General features: G+C 43.7%; 1 protein-coding gene across 1 annotated transcript in view; it reads left to right on the top strand.

The window, feature by feature from the left end:
* Col6a5 (collagen type VI alpha 5 chain) overlaps positions 1–19,946 on the top strand; it is a 93,617-nt gene that overhangs the window by 6,839 nt on the left and 66,832 nt on the right. Inside the window, exons 3-10 of the mRNA XM_036194045.1 lie at positions 1,487–2,119; positions 3,741–4,301; positions 6,435–6,989; positions 9,313–9,888; positions 11,858–12,433; positions 14,306–14,646; positions 14,755–14,836; positions 17,715–17,857. Of these exons, the coding sequence (XP_036049938.1) occupies positions 1,487–2,119; positions 3,741–4,301; positions 6,435–6,989; positions 9,313–9,888; positions 11,858–12,433; positions 14,306–14,646; positions 14,755–14,836; positions 17,715–17,857 (3,467 nt within the window). The remainder of the gene's footprint in view (positions 1–1,486; positions 2,120–3,740; positions 4,302–6,434; positions 6,990–9,312; positions 9,889–11,857; positions 12,434–14,305; positions 14,647–14,754; positions 14,837–17,714; positions 17,858–19,946) is intronic.

Genomic DNA, 19,946 nt, shown 5'->3' with positions numbered 1-19,946 from the left:
AATAACAGCTGTTGGCAAATACATGCTGGGAGTTTGGCTTAGCCAGTGGTGTGGGCTTCTGTGTGAGGTGTATGAGAATAAGTTTTAATTAATTCTCTACAGATATTCTTGTTCTCACACCAGGTACCTGACACTAGAGGGCCAGAGGTAAGTAAGACATGTTTTTCTGTCTTTTGGGGTCAGAGAAGCTAATGGGTAGCTCTTGTCTCATGACTCTGCTTTGCACAGGCGTGATTCATCCACTCACGTTTGGAGTAGGTGTTTGCTGTGAATATGGTGACTTTGCCTTCGATCAGATTCTTCCAAACAGCTGCTCGTGTGACATCTCCTCTCAGATGCTCAATGCTACATGAAATCTAGAATGTCTGAGATGGAACTCTTGGATCCTACTTGTAACTCATTCCCAGTGTCTCAGAAGGAGGACACACTGCCACCATCCACTCAGCTGTGCAAACCCTAAGCCTGGGAGTTTCCCCTTCTCCTGCTGCTCATTATCCTGTTTAGAATCAGCATTTCCTTCCCGGACCAGGGCAGCTGTTTGTTGTAACCTTGAATCATTATTTCCCTTCAGCACCTGGAGTGATGTGATGCTGAGAAATTTAAAACAGGTCATGTGACTTCCGGGTGCTCCGAACTGCTTCCCTCTGGCTTCATCACCATTGTTTCTCCCGCTGGCTCTAGCCACTGTGTGGTTCTTGCTTGTCCCCACCTTTTGCTATCATAGAAACTAGATTTCTCTTTCTTCCGAATTTCCTGTGATTGGATCCTACATTCACATTTCATCCAAATGTGATCCTTTCAGAGGGGCCTACCCTGACTTGACATCTCACATAGGGTAAAGTCTCTCCCCCAACCACACCACCAGGAGAGTCAATCAAGCCACCTGCTTTGTAGCAATTATCACCACTTGGAAGAATAGAATTTGGCCACCACGGAGTGTGAGCTGGTTGAGGTCAGAAATATGTCTGCCGATTCCTCCCCACATGTTACAATGTGAGGACAGTGGTGGTGAAGGTAGTGGCAGCCATGACAGTCCCATTGCTGGTAAAAGGTAGGTGTGGAGACTGTGGTGGAGGTGGTCACAGTGGTGGAGGTGATGGAGTTGAGCTTCATGTGCTGGTAGTGATGATGGTTGTGCCGGTGACTATGGTCACACTAACGGGGGGGGGGGGGGGGGGAGAGAGGGGGGAGGGGGAAGTATACTGTCCATGAAGACAGTTATTGGAGGTATGGTCCCAGAGATGACAGTGGCAGTGGTGGCCATAGCATGTGGCAGGAAAATTGCTAAGTAGAGAAGAAAGAGTTTACATGAAGCCTCTGAATTCAATGACCTTGCCAGACTTATTCAGAATTTTACTAAGAGGAAGTAAGTCTAACTGGGTCTGGTAACTCCATCCATTTTCATTAGTGCCTTAGCAATCCTTGAAGCACCCTTCACTCTAGGCCGGTGGTTTCTTCTAACCTCACAACTTTTCTCTCTCCACAGTTCCCTTTCCCATATCCTGTCAGAAAGACTCTCTGGCTGACATTATATTCTTGGTGGATGAATCAGTGGGGACCACAGAAAATCTGAAGGACCTGCAGAACTTTCTGGAGAATGTCACCAGCTCTGTGGATGTGAAGGACAATTGCATGCGACTTGGACTGATGAGCTACAGTGACAAGGTTCAGACCATTTCTTCCCTGAAGTCGAGTAACAACCAGTCTGAATTCCAGCAGCAAATCCAAAAACTCTCCCTCCGAACTGGGGGGTCTAAAGTTGGAGCTGCCATTGAGCAGATGAGAAGAGAAGGCTTTTCAGAGTCCGGTGGCAGCAGAAAGGCACAGGGGGTCCCTCAGATTGCTGTGCTGGTCACCAACAGACCATCAGAGGATGCCGTGAGGGATGCTGCATTAGACCTTCGCTTGGAGGGCATAACTATGTTTGCTCTGGGCGTCGAAGGGGCCAACAGCACACAGTTAGAAGACATAGTATCCTACCCTTCTGAGCAGAGTGTTTCCATACACAGCTCCTACAGACAGCTGGAATCCTACAGTGGGAACTTCCTGAAGAAGATCCGCAATGAAATCTGGACCCAAGTTTCTACCCATGCTGAACAAATGGAGCTTGATAAAACTGGTATGTCTAGAAGACTCCATTATTACATGACTAACGGGAATGGTTGTCCAGGGTTGGGACTGGAGTGGGCAGCAGGCATTGATCAAATTCAGTCAGGGGGTTTTAAGGGTTGAGAGAATGCTAAAACAAACAAACAAACAAAACCCCAACAAACAAAAAACCTGAATTTGGGTAATGGCTGCATAGCTATAAATATGGCAAAAATCGATTGAAGAATATATACTTACAATGTATTGATTTTATAATGTGCAAATTGTGCCTCAGTAAGATGTAATAAAGCCACACACATGATGCATAAAACATTTTTTATAGTGTAGATGGACAAGAAGAAGAAAAAGCTAAGCTGTAGTCCTACCTTCAGATAACACATGACTTTGCCTGTTTTTCCACACTTTAATGTAGGTGCCGAGGATCAAAGGCAGTCTCCACACTTACACAGTAAGCACTTTACTGTCTGGGCTCTAAGTTTGTGTGGTAAAAGCAGCAGTGAGCAAGGACTAGTGTGTGAGAGGTCAGAGGTGCAGGGAGGGCCAAGCCATCACTGTGGTTTGCTCTGATCCACATTCTCTCTTCACCATCCCTGGCCACTGCCTCTTCCCTTCTGGTGAATGCTTGCATCTTTATTAGATCATGGATCAGTTCACTGTGCTGGCATCCAAGGTTTGTAGGCCCAGATCTGCCTGCGCTTTGCAGATGATTCTGATCTCAGCCTCAGAGCTCTAAGCATTGATTTCAAGTTTTATTTCTCTGGATTTGATGTATTTCCAGTATCATTTATTTGTTAAGGAATGGTTGCTCAAAGCCTACAGTAGTGTCAGGGATCATTCAGTGCCCCAATGCTTACAACAAAAGAAGAATTCTTAAATGGCTAAATTTCCCTGTGTCTAAAAGATTGGCTTCTTTACTTAACTAAATAATGGCATATGAAGCTTACAGTATGAAACTGTGCTACCTATTTCCTGTGAATGACTACAAAGAGAAATGATCACCTGATGAAAAAGTTAAAATTAGCTTGGCATGGTGGCAAGAACCTGTAATCCCAGCAGTTGGGAAGTGGAGCAGGGGGATCAGGAGTTCAGGGCCGTCCTCAGCTACATAGATTGTTCCCAGCTAGCCTGAGAGAAAGTGAAAGAGAGAAAGGAAACAATACTCCTCCTTAGATTTAGTGTAATAAAGGAAGTGGCATTGTAGCAGACTTTCTTGGACTGCCAGCCCCAAATCATGACATGATCCCATGTTGTTTTCCAGTTTTCCAGACTCTAAAGAAGCAATTGTCAAAGCTGGTCAGATGATTTTACCTACAGCCTGAGGGTCTGGGAAATCTGGTCCTCGCTTTTCATTTATTGGCTGTGTGATCCTAGATAAAGCACTCTGCTTTGCTGTGTTTCAGTGTTTTCCCAAGATGGTGATACATGCCAAAGGTTAAAAATGGACAGAAAGGTCCCCAGGAAGTGTCTATGCTCCACATAAACACAGAGGCCCTGTTCTTTAGATCCTGCACAGCCTCCTGCTCTGCACAAAGCCTGGGACAAAGTTCTCTCGTCCCAAATGTCTGTATGTATGAAGGAGTGAATGGACAGAGAACACACTTCCCAGCCCTCTGTGCTTGTTTCCTTTTTAGGCTGTGTGGATACAAAGGAGGCTGACATCTATTTCCTCATTGATGGCTCGACCAGCATCCGTAAGAAAGAGTTTGAGCAAATCCAGATATTTATGTCGTCTGTGGTAGACATGTTTCCCATTGGTCCCAACAAAGTCCGAGTTGGCGTCGTGCAGTATTCACATAAGAATGAAGTGGAATTTCCCGTCTCTCTCTACATGGATGCTGTTGCCTTGAAGAAGGCCATTTTCAACATCAAGCAACTCAAAGGTCGTACATTCACCGGGAAAGCCCTGGATTTCATACTGCCGATAATCAAGACGGGAAAATCGGAGAGGACGGATGAAATTCCCTGTTACCTCATTGTACTGACTGACGGGAAGTCAGAAGACAGCGTTCTAGAACCTGCGGACAGACTCAGGGCCGAACACGTCACCATTCATGCAGTGGGGATCGGGGAGGCGAACAAAACCCAGCTGCAACAAATTGCCGGCAACGACGAAAGGGTTAACTTTGGGCAGAATTTTGATTCTCTAAAGAACATAAAAAATGAAATTGTTCACAGAATCTGCTCCGAAAAAGGTAAGGAAAACAAATCGAGCCCAGAAAGGGAAGCATAAATGTCACATGTAGATGGGAATGGAGCACAGTGGTCGATCGCTTGTCTAGAGTGGACGAGCCCCAGCCAGCCCTGCAAACCTGCAAAGCCAAAACAAAGTCACACTGCAGAAGGTGGCTGAGGTTTTCACTGGAGAGGAGAGAAAAGGATGCAAAAAAAGTGTGAGTTTTCTGAGCTACTGGGAATAAAATCAAGCAAGCAAATGAGTGGTCTGAGGGCAGAACTCCACATCATGGCCTTCATCTTTCCTGTTGCTAACAGTAATACAGTTGGGGTCTTAAGCCTGATGGCAAGGAGGAATGGTCCCCAGTGCTTCCTGTGGTTGACTCCAAGAAAAGGAGGACTTCAGGAAACACTATATAGAGTACACCTTAGACTTTTCTTTAGAGGAGAAGATTCTAGACTGATGTGCGGAGGCAAGCACATCTTTTGTAGTTCAGGAATCCAGTCATGGATCAAGGAGATGAGTCCTAAATAGTGAATGGAGAGTGGAATGTTAAGAAGCCTGGGCCTGAGGGGCCAGAGAACAGTTACATGCTTCAGAGCAGGTACTGACAGAATGAGGCAGTGTGTCTGTGTGGTGGACCAAAGCATTCTGATACAGACGCTTCAAGCTCAGGGTTACAGAACGTTATTGCTTTTTCTCTCAATGTACCCGTCAGGCTGAGGAGTTCAGGTCTAGTGGACAGGCAGGTGATTATTTTTACCTTTAGGTCAGAACTGTGCTCATCACCCCCCATTTGTGGAAAGACACCTGAAGGGAGCTTGCTGCACTCAATTGATGTGATGGTAGGACCCGGAGGAAGCTAGACTGTGTCCAACTGCAGGTTCAAACTTAGTCAAGGGGTCATGTCTGGTTGCAAGGAAGGCCGAGACAAGCATTCTTCTGCTGGGAAACAATCGGCCTGGATGAAGCTTGACTAACAGGCAAGAATGGGAAGACACATTAGCATACTAGAAGCAGGCCCTATGATCTGTAGAAATAGAGGACAGCTCTTGTGAATGTTAAATTTATATCTATTCCTTTATATGGGTCACACAAAGAAGTGTCATCAACACTTCAATTTACTTTGGGGTTTTATTAAGGCTATATTCATATTTTTTGTTTTAAAAGTTTTCTATTTTGATTTTACATGTATGAGTGTTTTATCTGCAAGTATATGTGTGTACTATGTGGATGCAATGCCTGCAGAAGTCTGCAGAGGGCATCAGAACCACTGGGACTGGAGAATGGATGGTTTTGAGCTACTGTGTGGGTGCTGGGAATTGAACCTGGGCTCATGCAAGAGCAACAAGTGCTCTAAACCACGGATCCACCTCTCCAGCCCCAATAACACCTATTTTTAGTAGTCTGTTGAAGTTGGTTTTATATGTATGTGTATATGCACCTATGTATATGTATGTATACCCAATTTCAATAAGGGCCAGCTATAAATTTTATGTATAAATAAAGGAATAGTCCATAGTGAATTATATGTGTGTACTAAAGCATGTAATATCACTACTAAAAAAAACTTTTCATTACAATTTCTATTTATTAAATGACTTATTTATTAAACCATTTAAAATTATCCCAGAAAATAATGCTGCTTTAAGATTACTTAGAATTATGTTTTTCAAGACTATATTTAAATCCTGAAATCTTAGTCCCATAAATGTTGAGAATTGGTTAGTTTGGGTCAGATTAACTTTTTAAAATCATCATTACATCTTTAATTCTTAACTTGAGGCTTGGTATTTATATGCACTTAAAAGTTACGAATGAAAGAGTGATGAATGGATGAATGATGAATGGATAAATGATACATGAATGATAAATGAATTATGAATGAGTGATTGTATGTATGAGGGACTGAATGTAAACTTTTGAAGTGGCATTTCCTTTTTTAAATTTCTTGGATCATCCTCAGTGACTTTCTGATAAAGGGCTCTTGTCAGAAGGCTTCTTCAACCAAAGTTGCAAATAAAAATTTCACACATAACAGCAATTCCCTGAGTTGATTTTGAACATTTTCTCATAAATACATTTGTTATTACTGACTGTTTCCATGTAGTCTGAGAATCACACCAATTGCCGATCTGTTTCTACCACACAGGATGTGAAGACATGAAGGCTGACATTATGTTTCTAGTGGACAGTTCTGGAAGCATAGGGCATACCAATTTTGAGACAATGAAAACCTTCATGAAAAACCTGGTGCAGAAGATTCAAATTGGTGCCAATAAAACCCAAGTGGGTGTTGTTCAGTTCAGTGATTATAACAGGGAAGAATTCCAGCTCAACACATTCTTCACACATGAAGAAATTCATGCTGCAATAGACCGGATGTCGCCCATCAATAGAAACACTTTGACTGGAAGTGCGCTTACCTTTGTAAAGGACTACTTTGACCTTTCCAAGGGGGGGCGTCCCCAGGTCAGAAAGTTTCTCATCCTCCTCACAGATGGAGAAGCTCAAGATAAAGTAGGGGGTCCCGCCATGGCTCTCAGGAACGAAAGTGTGACCATCTTTTCTGTGGGTGTGTATGGTGCTAATAGGGCCGAGCTGGAGGAAATCAGTGGAGATGGCAGCCTGGTTTTCCATGTTGAGAACTTTGATCATCTGGAGGCGATAGAGAGTAAACTCATGTTTCGTGTGTGCGCTCTACATGGTAAGTGTCCCCATCAACCTCAAGACCCCAGTGGTCCCCTCATTTCTTATCTATGTTAGTTATATTAAAACCCTCATGACCTGATGAACAATTCTGTAGCAAGTTTGGTACAAACTAGTCCTGCTTTTGGTGAGTTCAAATCTCTTTTGAAAAGGTCTCCAAATATTACACTAAACTTGTGGCTTTATTTCTTACAAACATGGATTTTTCCATTACCAGTTTTTAATACTAAAATTTTTTTATCTTTTTTTTTTTTGGTTTTTCGAGACAGGGTTTCTCTGTGTAGCTTTGTGCCTTTCCTGGATCTCGCTGTAGACCAGGCTGGCCTTGAACTCACAGAGATCCGCCTGCCTCTGCCTCCTGAGTGCTGGATTAAAGGCATGCGCCACCACTGCCTGGCCCTTTTTTTTTTTTTTTTTTTTTAAATCATTTTAAGCAGAAGTGTATGGAGGGAAGGTGAGAGGGAGAAGGTAAAGAGGGGAGGTAGGGAGATACAGAAAGGGTGGTGGGGGTGGGGAATTGAGCCTAGTGCCTCACAGATGCTAGGTGGGAGCTCTACCATTGAGCTGCATGCATCCTGAATCCTGATTCTATCAACTTCAACTTCTCTTGAGCTAGAACTTGCTATCAATCTGCACAAGGACCAGAGACACCCATTCTGAAATCTTTCTTGTGCTGTTATCCATTTTGGAAAAAGCTAAAAGAGTAAATGAAAACATCAGTAAGTGGATTGTGTGTTCTCCTGGCAGAATAGAAATGGTTATTGGTTTCATTCTTCAAAATCATGTGTTTAGAATTTTTAGCAACTTGACAAATAACACCTCACTGCAAATGGATTTTAGGTGCTTTCTCTCAGGACTTTCTGATAGCAACCTGACTGGAGTCGTTTCTTCCTCTATAATGGCAGTGCTTTTCAGACTCACTAGTTTTGAGGTGTATACTAAAGGGCTAGATCTTCAGCTGTAGAATCTTTCTTTGGATAGATACCAATGTTGGCAGAGCCCTGTGTAGAGTATAATGTGAAACTTCAACTGCCTCATATAGTAACCAACTCATAAATGTTTTTCAAGTCATGCACAGTCACCAAATCTCAATGAAGCCTTTGCCCCAGACTTTCACGGGGATAGCCTGAGCTCATCTATGGTGTCTGGGACTTGAAAACTTGAGAATCTCATTGGCAGAAATAAAGACTGGAGGTTTAACAGGCTGGTGGGACATGAAGGAGAAAGGGAACTTTGGAAGGCAAATACCTAGGTTATCAAGGAAAAGAAAATGTAGATTTTGAAGAGCTCCCAAGAATGGTCTGTTGACTTTGAAAATGAAAGAGGACTTGGGGCCAGGGAAGATGAGATAAGACTTTCACTCTTCCCCTACTTGTCTCCACTCTTTTCCTGAGTTTAAATTCTGGAGGCCAGATTGGAGCACACCTAAGTGGGGAGTTCTATGATGCATGTGGGGAGGTTTGGGTACTGGGGGCACAGAAGAGAGCTGGAGCCAGAGAGAGTAGGATGCAACCCCCAAGCTACACAATGAGCTCCTGAACTCTTCAAGACAGCAGTCCATTTTGGCAAGCACTAGCACATCTTGCCATTGTGTTGTCCTTGAATCGGCTTCTGAGATTTCTTTTCTGCTGCAAGCTGACTAGCAAAGGGGCCTGATTAGCACCATGGGGCCTGAGACACAGCAGAACAGAGCAGTGTGGTGCAGCACCACCAGTCGGCAGGCCCCTTAGGTAAGGGTACATGTGCCCTTAGAATCCTGCTCTGGCAACTTGCCCTTGAATGTGCTTTGGTTTCTTTTTTTTTTTTGTAAAGTGACAACCATCTTGAGGAAACAAGCGAGGCAGGGGCTGGCGAGAATGCTTACCTGGCAAAGTGCTTGCCACAGTCATATGGAGATCAGAGTTTGATCCCCAGCACCATTTGAAAAAGCCAGATTTTGACATGTGCCTGTGATCCCAGTGCAGAGGAGGGAGAGACAGGCAGAGCCTGGGGGCTTGCTGGCCTGCCAGCCTTACCTATTTGGTAGGTTCTAGTCCAGTGAGAGACCTTGCTTCAAAAACCAAGGTAGATGGTGTTCTGAGAAATGAAACCATGATTGAATATTGGCCTCCACATACACATACCTGTGCACATATATATGCACACATATGTACACACATATACATGCATATAAAATGAGAGGACATCTGATTGAGGCACAGGGAAGGGGATGGGGGTGTCATTTACCTAGCACACTCATGGGAAAGGTTGACCACTTTCCCTCTTGTGTGTAAGATGCATAGTGTAGTTTGTGAGTGCCTATTGTTTATTTTTTTTTTCAGATTGCAAGAGGATCGAACTCTTAGACATTGTGTTCGTACTGGACCATTCAGGCAGCATAGGATCACAAGAACAAGAAAGCATGATTAACCTTACCATCCACTTGGTGAAGAAGGCAGATGTTGGCAGGGACCGAGTCCAGTTTGGAGCTCTGAAATATTCCAACAATCCCGAGATCCTTTTCTATCTTAACACATACTCAAGCAAATCGGCCATCATTGAGCACCTGAGGAGGACCAGGGGCACGGGAGGGGAGACCTACACTGCCAAGGCTCTTGAGCACTCCAACATCCTGTTCACAGAAGAGCATGGCAGCCGCCTGAAGCAAAATGTGAGACAGCTGATGATTGTCATCACAGATGGTGTGTCCCATGATCGACACAAACTCAATGACACAGCATGGGGACTAAGGGACAAGGGCATCACCATCTTCGCAGTAGGTGTAGGAAATGCCAACCAACATGAACTGGAGACCATGGCAGGGAAGAAAGAAAATACCATCCATGTAGACAACTTTGACAAACTGAGAGATATTTACCTGCCTCTACAAGAAACTCTGTGCAATAATTCACAAGAGAGTAAGCCATTATTACTAGTACTTAATATAATATTTTACTCTTTGAGAATCATATTTTTATGTGTTTTGGTCATATTCACACCCACTAACTCTGCCCAGACACCCCTCCTCACATCTCCACCCCCCAGCTTCATGTCTTCTTTTCCAGTTTGGGTTGCCCATATGCTTACAGATATGGGGCCAACTACTAGAGCTACGCCCTTAAAGGAAGCAGACTCCACCTCCTCTAGGAGCTATCTACTGCTAATAGCTCCTCAGCTAGGGGTGGAGACTTGTGGTTCTCTCCCACCTCCACAACAGAATGTTGACTCATTGATCTTATGCAAGATTTGTGCCATCACAGCTCCTGTGAGTTCATGGGTGCAGTGGTCCTATCTGGTCCTCTTTGACCTCTGGCTCTTACCATCTTTCCACCCCCTATTCCATGATGGTGTCTGAGCTTTCGGGTGTGTGATATACTCATGTGTACATATTCATGTGTGTGTGCTCAGGGGTGTGTATCACCCCTCCACCCATCTGTCCTGTGGCCATGCAGGTCACTTTCAACAATCTTACACATACTAGATTATGTCATACCACTGTCTACAGTGTTTGGGAGGCTTCCTAGCTCTATCCAACCATTATGCACTTCTCCCTTCTCATCTGCTTCCCCTTCCCTTTTCAGGTTTTTCTTGTTATTCTGAAATTTTTTTCACATCTTTGTGCACACCGTTCTACCCACTACAAATACTCAGCCTGTCACTCATTTGCCTGCATCTGATATATCTAACAAGTTTAAACTTTTGTTTGCTCCATGTTCTTGCCTTCTGTTTCTCTTGATGCTAACTCATCTGTCAATCAAAAGACTGAGTTCCTTGGGCTCTTGTTCATAATTGGATTCCCGCCAAATCTAGTACATCACTAAGACTGGTCTTGTCTGAGGAGTCAAGATGCTACTTTGTTCTTATCTCCCATGTTACCTCTTGGAAGTTGATGCTGAGATGGAGCTTGGGATGCACGATGTTTATTAAGGAGCCACACTTGTGAATTAAAAAGGAAGGCAGGGTAGGCAGAAGTCAGACAGTGATGCACAGCCAATGAAGCCATAAACCTAGGAGCTCCAGAACAAGCACTTCCTAGGGCAGTGGACCAGCATCAAGACCATTTGTGACTACCCTTCTTCTGTTCCTACCTGAGACAGGGAGTCTAGCTGGAACTTGGAGAAAGTTTTCCCTTGGTTTTAGAATATTCCACATTGAACTTCAAGGAGATGGTTTTGTGCTTTATTTATGGACAATACACACTTGTCCCATACACTTCTAATATTGAGATCATGACATAAAAAAACTGCAGTAGAAAAAAAAGTATATTTAAGTTTCTGGAAGTCCAGATACATTCCTTCCTCCACAGTAATTATGTGTTCTTATAAATTTACCTGACTCTGAATTCCATTTCTACTCATAGAAAATTAGAATAGTGTTTCATAAGCTGGTTGGGGCTATTTACTGTGTTATTGCATGCCCAAAGTGTTTTGGAAATGATACTGTTCAATACATGTGTAATCTGGCAACATCAGTTAACAATAGGAGTTTCAGCAATACACAGTGAGATTGCTACCTAGACTGTTTCGGTCTGCAGACATTGACGAGACTTCCAGGCTTGTAAAATATCTCTTCATGAGAATATTCAATCTATCCAAATTACCTACTTCCTTTCTGAATACCCTGCAATATCTTTCTCAATAACTCATGCAAATATAATTACACTTTGAAAAAATGTCTAGTATCCTACTCTTTCCTGCTATTTTTTCCTTCTCTTTGAGGTTCAATCAGTGAGTCTCTCTTCAGTTAATTTATCTCAATTTGCTGCTAATGGAAAACAATTTAAGTATTTAGCAAAGCAATTTAACTATCCCAGTAAAGGAACAGTTTAAAATGATGCACGAGGAAAATAATTTATTCTTTTTTTTTTTTTTTTCCTTCTTGTTCCAGCCTGTAACCTTCAGGAAGCAGATGTGATTTTCCTTTGTGATGGCTCTGACATGGTGTCTGATTCGGAGTTTGTTACCATGACAACTTTCTTGTCAGACTTAATTGATAATTTTGACATTCAGTCCCAGAGAATGAAAATCGGGATGGCTCAATACGGGAGCCGGTACCAGGAAATCATCGAGTTGGAAAGCTCTCTGAACAAGACTCAGTGGAAATCTCGCATCCAAACTGTGGCCAAGAGCAAGGGGTTTCCACGAATTGACTTTGCTCTTAAGCATGTGAGCCACATGTTTCATCCCTCCGTCGGCGGGAGGAGGAACGCTGGTGTCCCTCAAATGTTGGTTGTCATCACCTCTGGTTATCCTCGCTATGACGTGGCAGATGCGGTCAAAGTCCTGAAAGACCTTGGCATCTGTGTCCTGGCTTTGGGCATAGGAGATGTTTATAAGGAACAACTTCTGCCCATCACAGGCAATCCAGAAAAAATCATTACTTTCCAAGACTTTAATAGATTGAAGAGTGTGGATGTGAAGAAAAGAATGGTCCGTGAAATCTGCCAGAGCTGTGGGAAAGCCAGTGAGTGTCTTGCTGTTGTTTGGTGTTATTTGATGGTGGCTTCCTGTGCCTCCATTCCCGAAGCTGTCTTATGAGCTACCCCCCCAACCCCATGGAGCCCACTCAGGACAATGTATAGTGAGAGGAGACATCGGTTGTTGCTTCTCCCTGGAAGCTTGTGATTAGTCAGCCTTTCTCAGGCTGGGTATAGAGCATGAGAGGGCTGAGTCCTATAGGCTTCCCTGTTCCCTCACTGCTATTCAGAGTTTATGTTCCTCTCAGTATTGGAGCTCAGTCTCTTGTAAGTCCTCTGGACAATGTCCTTCATCCAGTAGGATGTAAGGCAAATGAACACTCACTATTGAAACTTTGTTTCGGCATTCTTAAACTAGTAAAGGACTGAGTGTGTACGTGTATACATTTATGTGTATATATACAGTGGATGTTTTCTTTAAAATTTTTATTTTCATTTAAAAAAACATTTGTATATGGGTGTTTTGCTTGCATGTATGTCTGTGGACATGCCTGCAGTGACTTTAGAGGCTAGACAAGGGGACTAGCTCCTCTGGAACATGTCTGCATGCATGTGTGTGCACTATGTGGGTACAGTGCCCACAGATGCCAGAAGAGGGTGTCAGATCCCCCTGAGACTAGAATTACAAATAGTTTTGAGACGGGGAAACTAAACTTGGGCCCTCTGCAAGAGCAACAAGTTCCCTAAATTACTGAATAAAATATCCAGATCTATTTTGTTTTGAAGAATAACATCTACATGATTATAACATAGTAAAAATTTCAGTAGTCTTTACAGACTTGGATATTGTAGAGAAATCAGCTTGGCAGGGTGTGAGGTCAGCAAACGGGAAACAGTGATCCATCCAACAGGGATGCCGCTAATCAGCTACAGCTGGCAGTAGCCGCAGGGGACTCAGGTGCTGTGCATTCGGGGCTGGGAGTTGGGAAAGTGGCTTGGCAGCAGGCATTCCTCAGTGTGTGGAATTTGCGCATGGGCAGTAACTCCCGCTACTTCCATCTTCAGAGCTGTGAAGCTGGAGGCTGCATGTGTCAGTCTCTCCAGGGGCTCCAGATCCCTTCTGTCCTGTTTGGGTACTTGTGTGGAGGCAAGTGACAGAGGAAGGAAGGGCCCTGGGTCTGGAATTAAAAAGCCAGACTTCTAACCCTGGAATAGTGCCACAACATTCATGAATCACTGTCCCTTAACCTGCAAAAGAAGAACCAGCAAGCTCAGAGGGGATCCTGCATGCAACTTGCTCGTTCTGTCTAGCTGGGCTAGCTTGTTAGTTGACAGCGCTTATAAACTGGAGACTTTGTATTAAAAAGTACAGATTTCAGGCTTTACTTTAGAACATGGAGTTAACCCCATGGGGTCCCCGTTTACTACTTGGCTGCTCTCAGCTGTTGCTGGCGGTGAACAGGCCTGGGGTTCAATCTGGTCTCCAGGCAACTGTCTTCGCTCCCTGGCCATTTGACTTCTGTGTATTATCCACCTGGCCTTTGCAAAACTTTGCATTTATGGCTGCTAGAACTAGAATAATCTCCAGGACAGTCCAAATGTTTAGCATATTATGATCGCATGAATCAGAATATGTTGTCATTAAAAGCAGGGAAATTCACCCACACATATCAAGTTGCTAGCAATGAGCCTGAACTATGATTTGAACCTCAAATAACTACTGGAACTTGTTGCATATGAAAGGGGGCAGAGGGAGGACCTGTGTTCTTTATTGGTAGAGTAGCCAGTACCTTCGTTTTTGAACATACTCTGGGTACTAGATGCCCCCTGGACTCCAGCTCTGGAGCACGACAGAATCTTTTCTCTTCCATCCTTGTGCCTGTTTGCTGATTAACCTGGCCTCGTTTCGTTGTCAACAGATTGCTTTGTGGATGTCGTGATCGGGTTCGACATTTCCACCCACCATCAGGGCCAGCCTTTGTTGGAGGGCCATCCCCACTTAGAATCATACCTCCCAAACATCTTAGAGGACATCACCTCTATCAGAGGGGTGAGCTGTGGAGCAGGCGCAGAGGCACAGGTGAGCCTGGCCTTTAAGGTGAACAGTGACCAAGAGTTCCCAGCCAAGTTCCAAATCTACCAGAAAGCAGTGTTTGACAGCCTGCTGCATGTCACCGTCCGTGGGCCAACTTACCTGAACGCACAGTTCTTGCAGTCACTGTGGGACCTGTTTGAGGAGAAATCTGCATCCAGGGGCCAGGTATTCTCACTACAGTCTATTTCCCATCCCACATCCTGCGTTGGTTCCTCCTTTCCCAGGTATATCTCTGGTTTGGCCATCATCCTATTTTCTTCTCTCTTTCTGTAGGTGATGCTTATCTTCTCAGACGGTCTCCAGGGCGAGAGCATCACCATGCTGGAGCAGCAGTCAGACAGCCTCAGAGAAGCAGGTATTGTGTTGAAAATGCAAACAGTGGCCGACGGAGCGTGTGAGCAGGTTTCTGCCACGTGTGTTCTAGGTCTTGCAATCTGTGTAGCCATTTGCAGAAGATGTTGTGGGTGACTTGTGCAAAGTCCTTTGATTGGTTCCCGGTTTTCTCCCCTCAGTGATGCGATGTTATGGCCAAGCACTTCCACCTGCGACCTTCTACAGACACACCCTTGGCTAACCCCTGAGGTGTGGACTGAGGGTAGTTTGCTGATAGGAAGTAGTTAAGTAAGGAGAAATTACTTTTGGCTCATGTTTGGGGGATACAGTCCATCATGATGGGGAAGGCATGGTGGAGGCAGCTTCATGGTGGCAGATGCTTGCTCATATCTCAATGCAATAGGAAGCAAAGAAAGGATTCTGAAGACCAACTGGCTTTCTGTTTTTCTCCAGGACTCCAGTCCATGAGGTAGAACTGCTTGTATTCAGGGTAGATCTTCTCCCCAACTAGAACCATTCTCAAGGACGTAAAGGTGTTTATTAATCTAGTCAGGCTGACAATGAAGAGTAGCCATTGCAGGTGGGGGTAGGCTAAGTCCTGTCCCAGTGAATGTGGCTCTCAATGATATAGGCATGCACAAGTCCAGTGCTCTTGCCTCAAATGGGTCAAGTCTGGCACAGTTAACACTCCAGAGTCTCTCCTGACTCAGGCCAAGCTGAGTCTTTGCTGAGATCAAACCCTGTCACAGCTTCCCTTTCTCTTAGCTGATTTTCTTTCTCAGTAACACACACACACACACACACACACGCACACGCACACGCACACGCACACACACACACACACACACACACACACACACACACACACACACATTTCCCCCTCTCTGATTCTGCTTCCAGGGTGTCTAACTTAAGATGTCTTTCTCTGTTTCTGGCTATCCATGTGAAAGGTAGCAATGTGGGTTAGCGCAAGCACTTTTCACCCTACATCTGTATCCACCAGTTTTGGACTGAGCCTAAGGTGAGATGGAGAAGGTGAGAGGACTCTTCAGAAAGAAAAAAAAGTCCATTAACTGTACAATAGGACACATCTTCTAAAACTGCTGTGAAGGAGCCCCAGACTGGCTATTGAGATTCAGTTTTCACAGACGACCCTTGTGGAGTCACAAAGTTTCCTGCTTCTTTGCTGGATGGTGCCATCTTCCTTGCTTTGATCCTTTCAGCTCCTTCTCATGGTCCTTGGGTTGTGTATCAACTTCCTTGCTATGACAGCCGAGACAGCAGAATCCTGCCTTTGCTCCGGCTCCAGGCTGAGCTCCCTCCTCCTGCTTGGTGTTCCGGCACACAGAACTTCCTTCTTCAAGGTGTTGACACTCCCATTCCTTCTGTTCTTCATTAGACCTCTGCACACATCCCTCCATTCTCAGTCCTCTGTTCTTCCATCTTGTTCTTTCCCTTAACCAACTTCTGTTCCTCTTCAGAGTCAGCTTAGCTAGTACTTTCTCTAAGAATCTTCCCGTGTTCCCCCGGGACTGTCCTCTCATAGTCCCCTGGGACTGTCAGGAGCATTACCTCAAGCAAGGCTTTCATTGCTGCCTGATGCTCTCTCCCATGAGACTCTGTCCATCTTGTCCATCAGACCATGACCTCTGACACAGGAAGGAATGTGCTTGACCCACTTGTCTTGTCATCCTGGTACAACAATTGGTATACAACAAGCTCCTAAGAAAGAAATGCTTGCTTAATGACAAGATGGGTGAGTCAACCAGCTAGTGGACGAATTAATGAATCAGTGAATGAGTGAATGAAATAATGCATTCGTCTGTGATAGGACTCACCCAGACTCTGGGTTCCTGTAGGAGAACTGTTGTTAATATGTATTCCAAAGCCAGGTGGTGGTGGTGTATGCCTTTAATCCCAGCACTTGGGAGACAGAGCCAGGCAGAAGATCTCTGTGAGTTTGAGGTTAGCCTGGTCTATAGAGTGAGATTCAGGACAGACTTTAAAACTACACAGAGAAACCCTATCTCAAACACATCAAAAACAAAAAAATATGAATTCCAGAAAATTCAAAACCCCACTCCAAAGATAAACAATGCATTTCTTAGAAATCACATTTGAATGCCCAAGAGTTGCAACAGAATGGGTGTGAGCTGTTGAGCACTGCTTTCTGCTGGTGTTTCCTATAGCTGGATTCTTTACAGGGAGACTTATTCTTACTTTTGAATGCTTGGCCTTAGCTTGGCTTGTTTCTACCCAGCTTTTCTTAAATTATCCTGTTTCTCTTTAACTACATTTTGCCTCTGGGCTTTTTATCTTTCTTTATTCTATATATCTTTCTTTCCTTCTTACTCTGTGGCTGGCCCCTGGCATCCTCCTCTCCTCCTTTTCTTGCTCCTTGCTCTCACTTCAGATTTCTCCTTCTATTTATTCTCTGCCCACCAGCCCCACCTATTCCTCTCTCCTGCCTTGCTATTGACCATTCAGCTCTTTATTAGACCAATCAGGCCTTTAACCAGGAAAAGTAACACAGCTTTACAGAGTTAAACAAATGCAACATAAAAGAATGCAACATAAATTTGCACCATTCAACACATATTCCACAGCATAAATGAACATAACACATCTTAAACTAATATTCCACAACATTTTCAGCTGATTTGTCAATAGTTTATCTGGGATGTTTTTCCTTGGGGGAATTTCATGCTAAAGCCAGAGACCAGTGTCTAATGTGTTTTCAGAAATGCAGGTGAATCTGCTGAGTGTTTGTATGTTGAGAATTCTGCTTCCTCTGATGTTTGCCTTTTCTGTTTTCTGGTTCTTTGAATGACATTTGCAGAGCAGAGTTTCTTTTGTTGGACAAACCCTTTGGTTTCACCTGTGCTATTTTTATTAAATAGGACTTGATGCTCTGTTGGTGGTGTCCCTTAATGCATTAGCTCAGGATGAGTTTTCCAGCTTTGAATTTGGAAAAGGATTTGACTACAGGACTCACCTGACCATTGGAATGACAGACCTGGGCAAGACGCTTTCACAGTATCTGGTGAGTTGTCAATTTACCTCAAGTGCCACAAGAACCAAGCTGGAATTCTGGTGTTCCCAAAGACTGCTGCTGTTTGTGTCATTCAGTTAAAGACATGGCATTTAGGATGTTAAAACATGCAAAAGACCATAACATCAACCATAGTTTCCCCAGTGTTGTCCAGCATTGTAACTGACATGTCTTTGGTTATTAGTAAAACTAAATTGTTGTTGTTTTTTAAAACATTTGAGGTTTGCTATTATGGTTAAAATGTAATATTTATCACTGCAACAATTTGAAGTATGTAGTATATGGTTGTATTAGTTACTTGTCTGACAAAAGTACCTTAAGGCCGGAAGGGTTTGCTTGGGCTTGCAGTTGGAGGATACAGCCCATTGTGGTGGAGAAATCAGGCAGCAGGAGCTTTAGGCAGCTGGTCACACCACATCTACAGCCAGGAAGCAAAGGGTGGATGCTGCTCTATTTCAATTCCTCCTTTTTATCCAGCCTGTGGAATGGTGTGCAATAGCCTGTGTTCAGTGTGGGTCTTCCCACTGTAGGCGGACTTTTCTTTCCCATCCACCAGTTCCCAAATAACAAACATGGAGACTCAATATTAATTACAAATGCTCGGCAGATAGCTCAGGCTTATTACTAACTAGCTCTTACAACTTAAATTAACCCATTTATATTAATCTACATTCTGTCATGTGGCATTACCTCTCTTCTATCTTGCACTTCCTGGCCACTCCTCTAACTCTGCCCTTCTTCCCAGAGTCCTTAGTCTGGTTTTCCCACATAACCTTATCTTGTCCAGCTATTAGCCAGTCAGCTTCTTTATTAAACCAATCACAGCATAATTTACACAGTGTACAGAGGATTATTCCATCATGTCCCACCTCAATTAATCTAATCTAGAAAATCCCTCAGACATGCCAGAGGTTTGTTGCCATGATGATGATAAATCTTATCAAATTGACAATCAAGGTTGACTAGCACACTAGCTAATGTGCACATTGCTGTCCAGTAGACTTCCTGTACCTAAATTCCCCTAATTCGACTTCCTGTACCTAAAAGTTTTTGTATTTAAGATTCATTATGTTGGCATCATGCAGTGTCTGTCTGTTTGTGACTGGCTTAGTGTAATGTCCTAAAGGCTCATCCACATTGTAGCATGTGACAGTATTCCCTTCTTTGCTATACTGCCTTTATCCAGTCATTTCTGAACTGATATTTAAGGTCACTTCTACTTCTTAGCATGAATAATACTGTGCTTAACATGTAATACTTACCATAAATAACACTATGATAAACACACATGAGCAAACATCTCTTCAAGATCCTATATCCAGTTCTTTTGTGTATCCACAAGTGGGATTATGGAATATGATAATTCTGTTTTTAGTGCTTTGAGGTACACATCTACTGTTTTCCATGCCATTCAAGGTCTGTTTTCTCCACATCTTCCTGGACACTTGATGTGTTTAGTTTTCTCCTATATTAGTCAGGGTTTTAATTGCTGAGAAGAGACACCATGACCATGGCAACTCGTATAAGGAAAACAGTTAATTGAGGGATCTCACTTACAGTTTCAGAGGTTCAGTCAATTATCAGCATGGAGGGGAGCATGATGGGGAGCATAGCTGGAGCTGAGAGTCCTTCCATATTTATAGATAGGCAACAGAAAGTCGACTGACTCACTGGGTAGTACCCTGAGCATAAAGAAACCTCAAAGCCCACTGCCACAGTGACACACTTCCTCTAACAAGGCCACATCCATTCCAACAAAGCCACATCTCCTAATAGTGTCACCCTCTATGAGCTTATGGGGGCCAAATACATTCAAACTACCACACTTCTCTTCCTTCCTACTTTCTTCCCCTTTTCCTTTCTGTTCCCTTCCCCTATTCCCTCACTCCTTTCTTTCTTGGGTAGTAGCCATCCGACCATGTATGAGGTAGTATAATACTAAAGACTTTTATCCATCCACCCATCTATCATCTGTCTGTCTGTCTATCTGTCTATCTGTCTATCTGTCTATCTATCTACCTATCTACCTATCTATCTACCTATCTATCTATCTATCTATCTATCTATCTATCTATCTATC

The sequence above is a fragment of the Onychomys torridus genome, chromosome 7, assembly GCF_903995425.1.
Source record: "Onychomys torridus chromosome 7, mOncTor1.1, whole genome shotgun sequence".
NCBI classification, from domain to species: domain Eukaryota; kingdom Metazoa; phylum Chordata; class Mammalia; order Rodentia; family Cricetidae; genus Onychomys; species Onychomys torridus.
The sequence above is the reverse complement of the archived record's forward strand: the minus strand, read 5'-3'. Positions and strand labels throughout refer to the sequence as shown.